Source organism: Orcinus orca, chromosome 1 (assembly GCF_937001465.1).
Source record: "Orcinus orca chromosome 1, mOrcOrc1.1, whole genome shotgun sequence".
Taxonomy (NCBI): domain Eukaryota; kingdom Metazoa; phylum Chordata; class Mammalia; order Artiodactyla; family Delphinidae; genus Orcinus; species Orcinus orca.
Genome location: NC_064559.1, coordinates 37,147,370 through 37,164,048, shown reverse-complemented (window position 1 = coordinate 37,164,048; position 16,679 = coordinate 37,147,370). Strand labels below are relative to the sequence as shown.

The following is a 16,679-nucleotide window of genomic DNA, read 5'->3' as shown; positions in this document are numbered from 1 at the left end:
CAAAAAATGCTAACAGAATTTCTCTAGGCAGGAAACACAAGAGAAGGAAAAGACCTACGATAACAAACCCAAAACAATTAAGAAAATGGTAATAGGAACATACATATCGATAATCACCTTAAAGTAGATGGATTAAATGCACCAACCAAAAGACATACACTGGCTGATGGATACAAAAACAAGACCCATATGTATGCTGCTACAAGAGACCCACTTCAGACCTAGGACACACACAGATTGAAAGTGAGGGGATGGAAAAAGATATTCCATGCAAATGGAAATCAAAAGAAAGTTGGAGTAGCAATTCTCATATCAGACAAAATACACTTTAAATTAAGACACGTACAAGAGACAAAGAAGGACACTACATAATGATCCAGGGATCAATCCAAGAGGAAGATATAACAATTGTAAATATTTATGCACCCAACATAGGAGTACCTTAATACATAAGGCAAATGCTAACAGCCATAAAAGTGCAAATCGACAGTAACACAATCATAGTAGGGACTTTAACACCCCACTTTCACTAATGGGCAGATCATCCAAAATGAAAATAAATAAGGAAACACAAGCTTTAAATGATACATTAAACAAGATGAACTTAATTGACATTTATAGGACATTCCATCCAAAAACAACAGAATACACTTTCTTCTTAAGTGCTCATGGAATATTCTCCAGCATAGATTATATCTTGGGTCACAAATCAAGCCTTGGTAAATTTAAGAATATTGAAATCATATCAAGTATCTTTTCCAAGCACAACATTATAAGACTAGATATCAACCACAGGAAAAAAATATGTAAAAAATACAAACACATGGAGGCTGACTAAACAATACACTACTTAATAACCAAGAGATCACTAAAGAAATCAAAGAGGAAATCAAAATACCTAGAAACAAATGACAATGAAAACACAATGACCCAAAAGCTATGTGATACAGCAAAAGCAATTCTAAGAGGGAAGTTTTTAGTAATACAACCTTACCTCAAGAAACAAGAAACACCTCAAATAAACAACCTAACCTTACACCTAAAGCAATTAGAGAAACAAGAACAAAAAAACCCCACAATTAGCAGAAAGAAAGAAATCATAAAGATCAGCTCAGAAATAAATGAAAAAGAAATAAAGGAAACAATAGCAAAGATCAATAAAACTAAAAGCTGGTTCCTTGAGAAGATAAACAAAATAAACCATTAGCCAGACTCATCAAGAACAAAAGGGAGAAGACTCAAATCAATAGAATTAGAAATGAAAAAGGAGAAGTAACAACTGACACTGCAGAAATACAAAGGATCATGAGAGATTACTTCAAGCAACTCTATGCCAATAAAATGGAAAACCTGGAAGAAATTGACAAATTCTTAGAAAAGCACAACCTTCTGAGACTGAACCAGGAAGAAATAGAAGATATAAGCAGGCCAATCACAAGTACTGAAATTGAGACTGTGATTAAAAATCTTCCAACAAACAAAAGCTCAGGACCAGATGCCTTCACAGGCAAATTCATCAAACATTTAGAGAAGAGCTAAGCACCTATCCTTCTCAAACTCTTCCAAAACATAGCAGAGGGAGGAACAACCCCAAACTCATTCTAAGAGGCCACCATCACCCTGATACCAAAACCAGACAAAGTTGTCACAAAGAAAGAAATCTACAGGCCAATATCGCTGATGAGCATAGATGCAAAAATCCTCAACAACATACAGGCAAACAGAATCCAACAGCACATTAAAAGGATCATACACCATGATCAACTGGGGTTTATCCCAGGAATTCAAGGATTCTTCAATATACACAAATCAATCAATGTGATACATCATATTAACAAACTGAAGGATAAAAAACATATGATCATCTCAATAGATGCAGAAAAAGTGTTCAACAAAATTCAACACCCATTTATCATAAAAACCCTCCAGAAAGTAGGCATAGAGGGAAGTTACCTCAACATAATAAAAGCCATATATGACAAACCAATAACCAGCATCGTTCTCAACTGTGAAAAACTTAAACCATTTCCTCTAAGATCAGGAACAAGACAATGTTGCCCACTCTCAACCCTATTATTCAACATAGTATTGGAAGTTTTAGCCACAGCAATCAGAGAAGAAAAAGAAATAAAAGGAATCCAAATCAGAAAAGAAGTAAAATGGTCACTGTTTGCAGATGGCATGATACTATACATACAGAATCCTAAAGATGCTACCAGAAAACTACTAGAGCTGATCAATGAATTTGGTAAAGTAGCAGGATACAAAATTAATGCACAGAAATCTCTGGCATTCCTATACACTAATGATGAAAATTCTGAAAGAGAAATTAAGGAAACACTCCCATTTACCACTGCAACAAAAAGAATAAAATACCTAGGAATAAACCTACATAAGGAAACAAAAGACCTGCATGCAGAAAACTATAAGACACTGATGAAAGGAATTAAAGCTGATACAAACAGATGGAGAGGTATACCATGTTCTTGGACTGGAAGAATCAACATTGTGAAAATGACTCTACTATCCAAAGCAATCTACAGATTCAAGGCAATCCCTATCAAACTACCAATGGCATTTTCACAGAAGTAGAACAAAAGATTACACAATTTGTGTGGAAACACAAAAGACTCCGAATAGCCAAAGCAATCTTGAGAAAAAAAAAAAAAAAACGAAGGTGGAAGAATCAGACTCCCTGATTTCAGACTATTCTACAAAGCTCCAGTAATCAAGACAGTATGGTACTGGCACAAAAACAGAAACATAGATCAATGGAACAGGACAGAAAGCCCCGACATAAACCCACACACATATGGTCACCTTATTTTTTATAAAGGAGGCAAGAATATATAATGGAGAAAGGACAGCCTCTTCAACAAATGGTGCTGGGAAAACTGGCATGCTACATGTAAAAGAATGAAATTAGAACACTCCCTAACACCATACACAAAAATAAACTCAAAATGGATTAAATACCTAAATGTAAGGCCAGACAGTATGAAACTCCTAGCTGAAAATATAGGCAGAACACTCTATGACATAAATCACAGCAAGATCCTTTTTGACTCACCTGCTAGAGAAATGGAAATAAAAAGAAAAGTAAACAAATGGGACCTAATGAAACCTAAAAGCTTTTTCACAGCAAAGGAAACCATAAGCAAGACAAAAAGACAACCTCAGAATGGGAGAAAATATTTTCAAATGAAGCAACTGACAAAGGATTCATCTCCAAAATTTACAAGCAGCTCAATATCAGAAAAACAAACAACCCAATCGAAAAATGGGCAGAAGACCTAAATAGATATTTCTCCAAAGAAGCTATACAGATTGCCAACAAACACATGAAAGGATGCTCAACATCACTAATCATTAGAGAAATGCAAATCAAATCTACAATGAGGTATCACCTCACACCGGTCAGAATGGCCATCATCAAGAAATCTACAAACAATAAATGTTGGAGAGGGTGTGGCGAAAAGGGAACCCTCTTGCACTGTTGGTGGGATGTAAATTGACACAGCCACTCTGGAGAACAGTATGGAGGTTCCTTAAAAAACTAAAAATAGAACTACCATACCACCCAGCAATCCCACTACTGGGCATATTCCCTGAGAAAACCATAATTCAGAAAGAGTCATGTACCACAATGTTCATTTCAGCTCTATTTACAATAGCTGGGACATGGAAACAACCTAAGTGTCCATCGACAGATGAATGAATAAAGGAGATGTGCCACATATATACAATGGAATATTACTCAGCCATAAAAAGAAACAAAATTGAGTTATTTGTAGTGAGGTAGATGGACCTAGAGTCTGTCATACAGAGTAATGTAAGTCAGAAAGAGAAAAACAAATACCATATGCCAACACATATATATGGAATCTAAAAAGAAAAGGTTCTGATGAACCTAGGGTCAGGACAGGAATAAAGACAGACATAGAGAATGCACTTGAGTACACGGTAAGTGGGAAGGTTAAGCTGGGATGAAGTGAGAGAGTAGCATTGATATATATACACTACCAAATATAAAATAGCTAGCTAGTGGGAAACAGCTGCATAGCACAGGGAGGTCAGCTCGGTGCTTTGTGACCACCTAGAGGGGTGGCATAGGGAGGGTGGGAGGGAGATGCAAGAGGGAGGCGATGTGGGGATATATGTATGCATACAGCTGATTTGCTTTTTTATACAGCAGAAACTAACACAACATTGTAAAGCAATTATACTCCAATAAAGATGTTTAAAAAATTGTAACCACAAAGAAAAGTAAATAATTGTAAATACAAAAAAAAAAAAGAAGATACACAGATGGCAAAAAAGAAAACAAGAAATTCTGCCAAGCCTCCTTTGCCAGAAGGAGAGCCTTCCTCCCTGATCTGAGGAGAAAAGCCTCCTCTTGCCTGAAGAAACTAACAGCCTCTCCTGAGGTAGCTGTCCTGATAGGACTGCCATGGAAAATACAGAATGCTCTATTAAATTTGAATTTCAGAAAAACAAGAAAATTTCTAAGTATATCCCAAATATTGCATGGCACATATTTATACTACAGAAATATTTGTTGCTTCTCTGAATTCAAATTTAATTGGGCATCTTGCATTTTTATTTACTAAGTCAGGCAACCCAAATTGCAAGAACTGATGATTTTCCTCAGGACCTATCCCTACCACCTTGCATTGTTTCTAGTCCTCTAACCAGATTCAAGTCCTGACAGGACCAGGGAGATTTGGGGAAATAAAACTTATGACCTATGAGAAAGTATAAAATACAGCAAAAGAATTGAGATTCTGAATTCAATGTGTTAGTTTGAGTGTGGCCTAACAGAATGAAGTTGAAAAGCAGAACATTATTAGTATACTGCAGAGGAAAACATCCTGTGGCCTAGGGACTTAGGAATGCTAGAGTGGATTTATTATGTAAGACCTGTTCATCTACTCCCTAATTATCTCCATGGTGCACATAGGTTGAAAGTGAGACCTTTTACCCAAGGCTTTGAGAAATACATTTATGCAAAAGTTTCAGCATCCTTGAAGAACTCTGTGATGGCTATTCTCCATAGGCCAGGAATGACAGTGGGAATGGTAGCTATTAAATGGGGTTACCTGAATCCAATGGGGATGAAAGGACCTCAGGGTTGCAGAGGCCAAGTGGTAACACTTAACTGTCAGAGACAACTGAAGCAGAAATCAGAATGATTTTCCTGCAAAGATCTTTATCATTGGCTCATTGATCATGGAATCTCTAAAATTGAAGTAGATGGATACTGGTCTAAAGTTTTAGTTGATTTGTATTAGCAAAGAAGATCTAGGTCTAGTGAACAGAAGCCTGACTTGAATCACTACAAAAGAGAATTTTGGTTATTTATCAACCAATTCTAAGACTTGAGAACCAATTTAGAGACCCAGAGCAGCTTCAATAAAACAGGAGACTGGCTCTTCTTGAGGAAGAGGAAGCACCTGCTGCACAGCCAAAATGTATACTGTAAGTTTCCTCCCTACCCTTCACCAAGGAGGCTTAAAGCCACTTGTCAGGGTTGGATATAGAAAAGGTTACAGAATTATAGATAGAGACAAAAAAAAGGAAATATGTCAGGTGTATTATTTTTAATATAATAAGATCTTCTATAGTCTTGTATAAATTGTGTATAAAACATACTATTTTGTCATCTGATTTTCTTCACAGAAATAGATATAATAATCATCTTTATAAATATTAAGTGCTTTTCCATAATATCTTTTTATGGCTGAATAAATTTTCAATGTATGGATGTATTTCTTCTAATTCTGCATGGCTATTTTATGCTTCTTAGGGAATTCTCTGTAGTCACTTTTGACATGTCTTTTTGCTTCCAATAGGTTATTTCCAAACCATATTAGGGACCATGCAGTGCATTTAGGTTAGTTTAACATGTTTGCCATTATAAAGTATGCCGCAATAAAAAGTTTACAATCTGTTTATTTCCTAAGTATAAATTCTAAGAAGCGGGTCAAAATATAAGCCCATTTTTGAGGCTCATATTACATTATGACTTTCAAGAGAGTGTGTTGAACCATTGGCACATGAAAGTGTGAATTCCTCCACAGCTTCATCAAACCTCAAAGAATATCATTTTAAAAATCTTTACTAATTTTTTAAGCAGGATGGTTATTACACTGGGGATGGCAGAACCAACATAATTCCAAATTAATTGAAGTAAAAATAAAGTTTGAAGACTTTTATGCATTTAAGTCCCGAGGTTCAGAAAAGGCACAACCCAGGATAAAGATGAACTTAAGAAAACAGTTGCCAGGACCCCACATGTATTTTTGAGACCATTATAGCTGTCTGCAGCCATCTGAATGACAGAATGCAAAAATCAATTAATATTTTTATAACTCCAGGGGGAAAGTGAGAATTTATTGGTAAAGGTGATAGAAAAGAATATTTCAACTCACTCTCACAAATAGGTGGGTCATTATCCCAGGTGACAGAGTTGCCAGAGATGATGCATGCAGCAGAGGATTTACCAATGAGTCGGTATCTAGAGGCAAAGAATAATGAATGTTATATTCTAAATAAACACTTACTCCTGTTTAAATTGCTCCTTACAAGAGATTACAATCTTGGAAAATTTAGAAGGACAATTTCCATTTGTCAAAGTACTATTGCTTTCCCAACTTTTGTGTCTTTATCTGAACTTTAAAATTATCTTCTTCATGCCTTCTAAATTAGATGAGATCTCTCTTCTTTATTAGGTTAAGGCACATTTTTTATATACATCTAAGATAAATATGATTCATCAAACTATAACCAAAGGAAATCCAAACAAGACAAAAACAGTTGAACACTTATTTCATATTATAAATGTTAAAGACAGAAATTCTCAATTAGTACACCACAAGCTGTTCAAAGTTTGCCATACAATTTGGAAAAACTGATGACATTTATTTTTACTTCAACTGAAATTTTCTATAGTCATGGTGTGTTGGGCTGAACCATTCATGAAAATTGGTGGAGAGTAAGGCCGAACTTGATACTACTACAGGTTAAGACAAATAGTGTCAAATAACAGTCAAGTGTTATTTGGTATAGCTGAGAACACTGCCTTATGAATATATAAGAAACTATGGCAGCACAAACTTTATTCAAACATCAAAATGGGTCAAATGGAGATCAAATGAAAAGAGCTGTGGATGTTCTTGAAGAAACCTGAAGCACTGTTACATTGAAGCAGTGGTTATGTTGTATTTATTAATGCCTTCAGTATTGTTTTCAGGTTTTTAATGCCTTCCAGTACACCATAAAAAATGAAGATATTCTAAATTGCACTGTAAACACACATACACACAAATAGATAACAAATGGAGTAAAGGAAAGCTGCAGTCTTGCCACTGTGTGTGCACCTCTTCCTTCCTGTTTGCCATAGGAGCGGAGAATCATGGAGACCCCTCTGGTTTTCGACTTCATAAAGATTATTTCTTAAAGTGCTCTTTTTTTTTTTTTTTTTTTTTTTTTTTTTCCGGTACGCGGGCCTCTCACTGTTGTGGCCTCTCCGTTGCGGAGCACAGGCTCCGGACGCACAGGCTCAGCGGCCATGGCTCACGGGCCCAGCCGCTCTGCGGCATGTGGGATCCTCCCGGACCGGGGCACGAACCCGTGTCCCCTGCATTGGCAGGCGGACTCTCAACCACTGCGCCACCAGGGAAGGCCCTAAAGTGCTCTTTTTGATTTTCTAATCAAGAGGATTGGGATAAAAATGGTGAAGCAAGTTCTACCTTGAGTCGGCAATTCTTCTAAAACGTTTTGTTTTGTTTTATTTTTTTGCATGTTGCCACATGATAGAATGATTTATTAGAACAAATTCCATAACAAATCATATAAAATAACCATTTTCTGAAAGACATCCATAAGACCACTTGAGGACAAATGCACAGAGGTGCCTCCAAGAAGCCAGACAAATAAGTTACCAATCCCATGTCTGGTGTGAGTGGAGGAGCCCTCCTGCTGCTATCTTGAAGTCTAGGTCTCACCAACCAGGCTCTGCTGATGCTGCCATTGCAGGCAGAATAAGGCTCACATGCGGGGGCATGAGATATGCCAGCGCACCCAGGTTCCGCTATTGACACAGCTGCTGGTGGACTGGGACCTGCTGCTTCCCATGTGTGTGTGACATGGGAAGGATAGACTTCCCCCATCCCCAATTTCTCCTTATGCTGCTAATTTAGGCAGATTGGGCCACCACTATCACTAAGTATGGGTCTCCTTACTACATCCCTGCTGAGCTTTCCCTTCCCCAGTCCTTTAACAGGGGAGTAGGCTTCTCTCTCTGCTTGTTGACTGTTCTGGCTTAGAGTCTTCTATAGCACCCATCCTGAGAGATAAAAAGAAAACGCAGGGAACTCACTGCAGGGTCATTCTTTAAGTTCTGGGGTCCCTAGCCAGTCCACTTTCTTTCTACCTTTTGTGGTCCTTTTATGGTTGTATGTTGAACAATTTCTAGGGTATTTAGCTATGTGTAGAGAGAGAAGCAGGGAAAAGTGAATCTGGAACTGGAAGTTCAATAACATCTCTTTAAAAGCTGATTACAAAAGTTAATAGTCATTGTAGAAAAACTGTGAAAGATACAGAAAATTCCAGTAATGGAAAAAAATTACCTAAACTGTATCTTACAACATAGTTAATGGTTTAGAGAAGTGCTTCTCCAAAGTTTTATTTGCATAGAAATCACCAGGGGATCTTGTGAAAATACGATTCTGATTCAGTGGGTATGAAAATTCTGCATTTCTAACAAGCTCCCGGGAGATGCTGACCTTGCTGGTCTGTGCACCAAACTCTGGGTCAAGAACTTACAGAAAATTCTTTCGGTTTCTTACATGAAGAGATATACATGTAACATGGATGTCAGCTGTCAAGTAGGTGTAGTTAAACTGGGCCAGGACCTATATTTCACAGCTGTGTGAGAGTCCTCTTCCACACACATGATTACTGTGTGTCTTAGGGCTAATTTCCCCATACTCCTCTCTGCTTCCACTTTCCTGTGTCTCTCCCTACTGGCTTTGGGTTCTGCACTACATTTCATCTAGCAGCCATGCCCAGGATTTTTGTGGGTTTCTCCCACAAATCCACTTACTCAAAGCATTTGTTGTTGCATTTGGGGGAAGTTTTAGGGAGTGTTACACTGGGAAGTGAATGCCATTAGGCATTTTATTCCAACCCTCACTTGTCTTTCTCCTCCTTCTTCTCTGGAAAAAACAAGCAACTTCCTCTCCTTTCCTTGCACAGAACAGTCCCTTTGGGGTCTCACCTTCTTTAAATATAACGTCTATCCTAAAACTGTTTTCATTATATACAATATTGTTGGGTAGGACACCTACATTTGCTTTTCAGATTTCCTTTTGGGGCCTTATTGAGATCGACAGTCCTGGGTTCTCTGTTTACCCCTACCTACCCATCATGAGTTCTCAGACTGGTGAGTTTGGGAGAAGTATAGGGCAATTCATCTCAAACTTCTGCATCTTGTGCCTCATTCCCACTCTTCATGCCTGCAGAGAGGATGTATGTTCTCTGCCATGTGCTAAGGGGCCTCTCCTACCCCCTGTGGTTAGTGGTGGTGGGGATGGGATGGATGCGGGAAGCTTATAGTTGTCCAGCTGTGTCTGAGAACAGGTAATTACATTTAATTGTGGGATTTTAAAAATTAGGTCATTTAGCCCTGACCTAAAGTTATATTCTCTACTAATCTCTTTCAGCAATAAAGATATAATTTGATCTTCATCTGTCTGATTCCTCAGCTGGTTCAGAAATTTCGTGGTGAAGATATATGTATTGTTTATTGGAATCCCTCAAACCCCAGCAAATATAATCAATCCCCAATATTTTTATTGGCAGAATAATATTCCATCACATGAATGGACCATAATTTACTCAAATAATCCCCTGTTGTTGAACATTAAGATGTTTTCCATTCCAACCTTTTCAAGCCTTTAGAGTCTAAAAGACTTCAAAAAGGAAGACTGTTAAGTTTGACTTCTTGGCAAAAGTGTATTGCCTAAATTGTGTTAAATGGTATAAATTTGTATCAATTTATAGTGCTACTAGGAGTTTATGTCAATGCCCATTACCCTGAACTTCAAAACTAACAGCTACACAGAGGGATTTTTGTGTATTTTGTTTATTGCTATATCTCCAGCTTCCAGAATAGTACCTATTCTTAGTATTTGTGAGCTCTGAATAAATACTTTTGGATTGAATAAGTGGTTAAAGTAGCATATTATTGTTATTTTCATTTGTATTAATTTTATTAATAGCAAGGCCAGACTCTTCCACATGTATTTACAATTTGTACCTTTTTCTTTTGTTAATTGCCACTTTGTATCTTTTAATCATTTCTCTATTTAGGTGTTCATATTTTGTTTGTAAGGGCTTTTTATATATTTTTGTGGTTTTTCATTTGTATTTTATTTGTTTTTAGTATTTGTATATGTGTCAATTCTATTAACCTCTCTGTGGATTCTGCCTTTGCTTGAAATGAACCCACTGACTTGAAATGTTCCTAAATCTGATACATATTTATTATTTTTTTATTTCATTTTATTTAGGTGTCACATATAACATGTAATTCTTTGATCAATATGAAATTTTTTGTGGTGCATAAAATGTGCTAATTATTTAACATAAATAAAAAATACTAGTTTGCTTACTGCTTTGAAATGCTGCATGATACCTTCATATAATTCCCTCTTTTACAAATTTGAGTATATTTCTGGACTTCCCATTCTACTCTCGAGCTCTGTATTTTATAATATACCATTATAATATACTTAAAATTACTTTAACTTAATAATATGCTTTGAAGTAAAGATGTTGAAGATTTGAATAATATAAACCGAAGCCCTTTTAGTAGATTGGTTTTCAACTTTGTACTCTACGGTGAGAGAATGTACTTTTAAATTCTATAGGTTATTCAAGAAAGGTAATAGATATACTAGGTAGAAAATCTTCACGTAGAAAAACAACAAATTTGCTTTACATCCTGATTACAATGAACATGATCTCATTTTTATAAAACAAATTTCTAAAAGGAAAAAACAAAAATACCCCAATTGTGCCCCCAACTTATATGAAGAAAGTGTAACATTTTCTTCCCTCTATTTTGCTACATGGATTAATTTGTTTACTTTTGTTCAGTTGGAAATTATTTTTTACCCTACCAGGGTAACATCCATTAAAAATACACATGAATTTGTTTTCTCCATTTTTTGAGGTCAAGAATGAGACACTGACTATAAGTCTAGCACTTTAAAATTTTCTTAATTTCAAGATTTCTTGTTATACTCTGTGATTTTAGATATAATTATGTTCTTAAATCCCTCTCTAAAAATAATCTTCCTTTACATCATGAAACACCCATGTTAAAAATAAATCATCTGATAACTTGTATCCTGAAATCTTGATGAACTATTTATTAGCTATAATATGTTTGTGTGTGTATTCCTTAGCATTTTCTATACCAGATATGTCATTTGCAAACAGAGGGGTTCTCTTTTCTTTTTTTGATTGAACTATAGTTGGCATACAATATTGTATTAATTTCAGATGTACAACATGGTGATTTGACATATTATATATATACATATACATGTGTATATATATGTATATATTGAATTGATCACCACAATAAGCCTAGTAACCATCTGTCATGATGCAAAGTTATTACAATATTACTGCCTATATTCTCTATGCTGTACATTACATCCTGTGATTTATTTATTTTATAACTGGAAGTTTATACCTCTTGATCTCCTTTACCTGTTTCACCCAACCCCCTATCCCCCTTCCCTTTGATGACCACCAGTTTGTTCTCTGTATCTGTGAGTCCATTTCTGCTTTGCTTTGTTTTGTTTGTTCATTTGTTTTGTTTTTTGGATTCCACATATAAGTGAAATCATATTTGTCTTTGCCTAACTTATTTCACTTAACATAATGCCCTCTAGGTCCATTCATGTTGTCACAAATGACAAGATTTCATTCCTTTTTATGGCTGAGTGATATTATTTTGTATATATACTCTATCTTCTTTATCCATTTACCTATCAATGACACTTAGGTTGCTTCCATATCTTGACTATTGTCATAGATATATTTATGTTATGTCCTCTTCTTGGGTTTATCCCTTTATCATTATGTAATGTCCTTCTGTGTCTTCTGTTACAGTCTTTGTTTTAAAGTGTATTTTGTCTAATATAAGTCTTGCTGTTCCAGCTTTCTTTTTGTTTACATTTGTGTGGGATATCTTTTTCTATCCTTTCACTTTCAGTCTGTGTGTGCCTTTAGATTTGAAGTGAGTCTCTTGTAGACAGCATATATATGGGTCTTGTTTTCTTAATCCATTCAGCCACCCTGTATCTTTTATTTTTTTAATTGGGGTATAGTTGCTTTACAATGTTGCATTGGTTTCTGCTGCACAACAAAGTGAATCAGCTATATGTATATACATATCCCCTCCGTCTCTGACCTCCCTCCCACCCTGCTCCATCCCACCCATCTAGGTCACCACAGAGCACCGAGCTGAGCTCCCTTCACTATACTGCAGTTTCCCACTAGCTAGCTATTTTACACATGGTAGTGTATATATGTCAGTCCCAATCTCCCAATTCATCCCAACTCCCTTTCCCCCCACATGTCAACACATCCGTTCTCTATGTCTACGTCTCTATTCCTGCTCTGCAAATATGTACCTGTACCATTTTTCTAGATTCCACATATATGCCTTAATATACAATATTTGTTTTTCTCTTTCTGACTTACTTCACTCTGTATGAGAGACTCTAGGTCTATGCACATCTCTACAAATGACCCAATTTCATTCCTTTTTATGGCTGAGTAATATTCCATTGTATATATGTGCCACATCTTCTTTATCCATTCATCTGTTGATGGACATTTATATTGCTTCCATGCCCTGGTATTGTAGATAGTGTTGCAATGAATATTGGGGTGCATGTGTCTTTTTGAATTATAGTTTTCTCAGGGTATATGCCCCTTAGTGGTATTGCTGGATCATATGGTAGTTCTAGTTTTAGTTTTTTTAAGTAACCATACTGTTCTCCATAGTGGCTGTATCAATTTACATTCCACCAACAGTGCAAGAGGGTTCCCTTTTCTCCACACCTTCTCCAGCATTTATTGTTTGTAGATTTTTTGATGATGGCCATTCTCACTGGTGTGAGGTGATACGTCATTGTAGTTTTGATTTGCATTTCTCTAATAATTAGTGATGTTGAGAAGCTTTTCATGTGCCTCTTGGCCATCTGTGTGTCTTCTTTGGAGAAATGTCTGTTTAGGTCTCCTGCCTATTTTTGGATTGGGTTGTTTGTTTTTTTGATATTGAGCTGCATGAGCTGCTTGTACATTTTGGAGATTAATCCTTTGTCAGTTGCTTCGTTTGCAAATATTTTCTCCTATTCTGAGGGTTGTCTTTTCATCTTGTTTATGGTTTCCTTTGCTGTGCAAAAGCTTTGAAGTTTCATTAGGTCCCATTTGTTTATTTTTGTATTTATTTTCATTTCTCTAGGAGGTGGGTCAAAAAAGATCCTGCTGTGATTTATGTCAAAGAGTGTTCTGCCTGTTTTCCTCTAAGAGTTTTATAGTTTCTGGCCTTATATTTGGTCTTTAATCCATTTTGAGTTTATTTTTGCATACGGTGTTAGGGAGTGTTCTAATTTCATTCTTTTCCCAGTACCACTTATTGAAGAGACTGTCTTTTCTCCATTGTATATTCTTGCCACCTTTGTCATAGATTAGGTGAACATAGCTGTGTGAGTTTATCTCTGGGCTTTCTATCCTGTACCATTGATCTATATTTCTGTTTTGGTGCCAGTACCATACTGTCTTGATTACTATAGCTTTGTAGTATAGTCTGAAATCAGGAAGCCTGATTCCTCCAGCTCTGCTTTTCTTTCTCAAGATTGCTTTGGCTATTTGGGGTCTATTGTGTTTCCATACAAATTGTTAATTTTTTTGTTCTACTTCTGTGAAAAATGCCATTGGTAATTTGATAGGGATTGCACTGAATCTGTAGATTGCTTTGTGTAGTATAGTCATTTTCACAATATTGATTCTTCCAATCCAAGAACATTGTATCTTTTGATTAGAGTATTTCATTCATTTACATTTAAAGTAATTACTGATAGGTAAATACTTTTTGCCATATTGTTAATTGTTTTATGGTTGTTTTTGTAGTTCTTCTCTGTTCCTTTCTTCTTCTCTTGTTCTCTTCCCGTGTGATTGGATGATTCTCTCTAGCTTTATGTCTGTATTCTTTTCTCTTTATATTTTGTGTTATAGGTTTTTGGTTTGTAGTTACCATGAGATTTACATATAGCAACCTATGTATATAGCAGCCTATTTTAATTTGATGGTTGCTTAAGTTGGAGCACATTCTAAAAGCACTGCATTTTTACTCCTTCCCCCATTTTATGTTTTTGACATCATATTTTACATCCTTTCATTCTGCGTATTGCTTAACTATTTATTTTAGATTTAGATGGATTTTACTAACTTTGTCTTTTAAACTTCATACTAGCTTTATAAGTGGTAGATCCACTACCTTAACTCTGTGTTTGCCTTTACTAGTGATATATTTTTCCCTTCATAATTTTTTTTTTGTTTCTAGTTATGGCCTTTTCTTTTCCATTCAAAGAAGTTCCTTTAACATTTCTTGTAAAGCTTTTACAAGTTTAGTTTAGTGGTGATGAACTTTTAGCTTTTGCTTGTCTGGGAGGCTCCATCTCTCCTTCAATTCTGAATGATAAATTTGTTGGGTAAATATTCTTATAAGTCTTTTCCTTTCAGCACTTTGAAAATATTGTGCCAGTCCCTTCTGGCCTGTAAAGTTTCTGCCTAAAAATCAGTTGATAGTCTTATGGGGGTTTCCTTGTACATAACTTGTTTATTTCTTGTTCCTTTTAAGATTCTCTCTTAACTTTTGACATTTTAATTGCAGTGTATCTTCATGTAGGTCTCCTTGGCTTCATCTTGTTTGGGACTCTCTGTGCTTCCTGGATTTTAACGTATGTTTCCTTTGCCAGGTTAGGGAAGTTTCCAGCCATTATCTTTTCAAATAGGCTTTCTGTCCCTTTCTTTCTCTTTTCTCCTTCTGGGCCCCCTCTAATGAAAATGTTAGTATGCTTGATGTAGTCTCAGAAGTTCCTAAGGCTATCTTCATTTTTTAATTCCTTTTTTTCTTTTCACTGTTCCAATTGGGTGATTTCCACTACTCTGCCTTCCAGACCACTGATCTGTTCTTCTGCATCCTCTGTTCTGTAATTGATTCCCTCTAATTATTTTTCATTTCAGTTATTGTATTCTTCAGTTCTGATTGGCTCTTGTTTGTATTTTCTATCTCTTTGTTGAAGTTCTCACGTTGTTCATCCATTCTTCTCCTGAGTTTGATGAGCATCTTTATGACTATTACTTTGAACTCTTTATCTTGTAAATTGCTTATCTCCATCTTGTATATTTCTTTTTCTGGGGTTTTATCTTGTTCTTTCACTTGGAAGGTATTCCTTTGTCTCCTATTTTGCCTAACTCTAGGTGTTTGTTTTTATCCATTAGGTACATCAGCTACATCTCCCAACCTTAAAAGAGTGGCCTTATGTAGACAGTGCTATGTAGAGCCCAGTGGCATAATCCCCCCTGGTCACCTGAGCCAGGTGCTCAAGGCTATCCCCTGCATGGGCTGCCTGCATCTTCCTGTTGTGTTTAGGCCATGACTTCTACAGACACACTGGTAGGCAGGGCTGATCCCCAGCCCAGCTGTCTGTGAGGCCTGGTTGCAACTTCTGTGGGCTCGCTAGTGGGAAGGGCTAGGTCCCCAGAATGTGAGCCACTTTGGAGGAGCACTGGTCCTGGGCAGAACCATGTACCAGGTAGGATGGGGTAGGAGCTTCTTTAGAGGGACTGGTTGAGGCAGGTGGGTTGGGCTGGGCAGGTACTTAGGGGAACGTTGGGGTGGGGCACACAGTGTTACCTATGTTGATGGAGAGTAACAGAAAGGCACCTACCAGCACTGGGCCAGCTAGGTGTAAGGAGAGAAAAAAATGGCACCTACCAGCACTTCCATCCCCTGGTACCTGCCCCAGAATTAATCAATAAATCTCCTCCTCATAAAGCCAAGGCATTTTTTAAGTTGCTGCTCTGTCTGTGCTGGGACCCAGAGCAAGTGAGCCCTTCAAGAGCAGTCTCCCGCTGCCCTCTGGCTCCCCTGAAACATAAGCCTGCTGGTTTTCAAAGCCAGACACTATGGTGGTTTGTCTTCCTGGTGCAGATGCCCCAGGCTGGGGAGCCCAGTGTGTGTCTTGGACCCCTCACTCCTCAGGGGAGATCCCCATGGTTGTGATTTTCTTCTGGCTTGTGGGTCACTGCATGGGGGGTGGGGTGTGTTCTGACTAGACCACATCTCTTCCCCTCCTCTTCATCTCAATGTGGCCTTTTCTTTATATCCTTAGTTGTAGAAAATCTGTTCTGCTAGTCTTCAGGTCACTTTCAGAGATAGTTATTCTATATGTAGTTGTAGTTTTCGTATGTCTGTGGGAGAAGGCGAGGATTTTTCTACTCCACCGTCTTGATCTGGCCTCCAAATAGAGACTGTTTTAATTCCAAACAGAGATTGTTTTAATTCTCCTTTCCAATCTGGATGCCTT

The 16,679-nt window shown here is 37.0% G+C and overlaps 1 protein-coding gene across 30 annotated transcripts in view; it reads right to left on the bottom strand.

Annotated features, from left to right (window-relative positions):
- CR1 (complement C3b/C4b receptor 1 (Knops blood group)) overlaps positions 1-16,679 on the bottom strand; it is a 276,865-nt gene that overhangs the window by 239,261 nt on the left and 20,925 nt on the right. For all 30 annotated transcript variants that reach the window (XM_049702830.1, XM_049702725.1, XM_049702719.1 and 27 more), the window contains exon 4: positions 6,432-6,517. In XM_049702830.1, the coding sequence (XP_049558787.1) occupies positions 6,432-6,517 (86 nt within the window). The remainder of the gene's footprint in view (positions 1-6,431; positions 6,518-16,679) is intronic.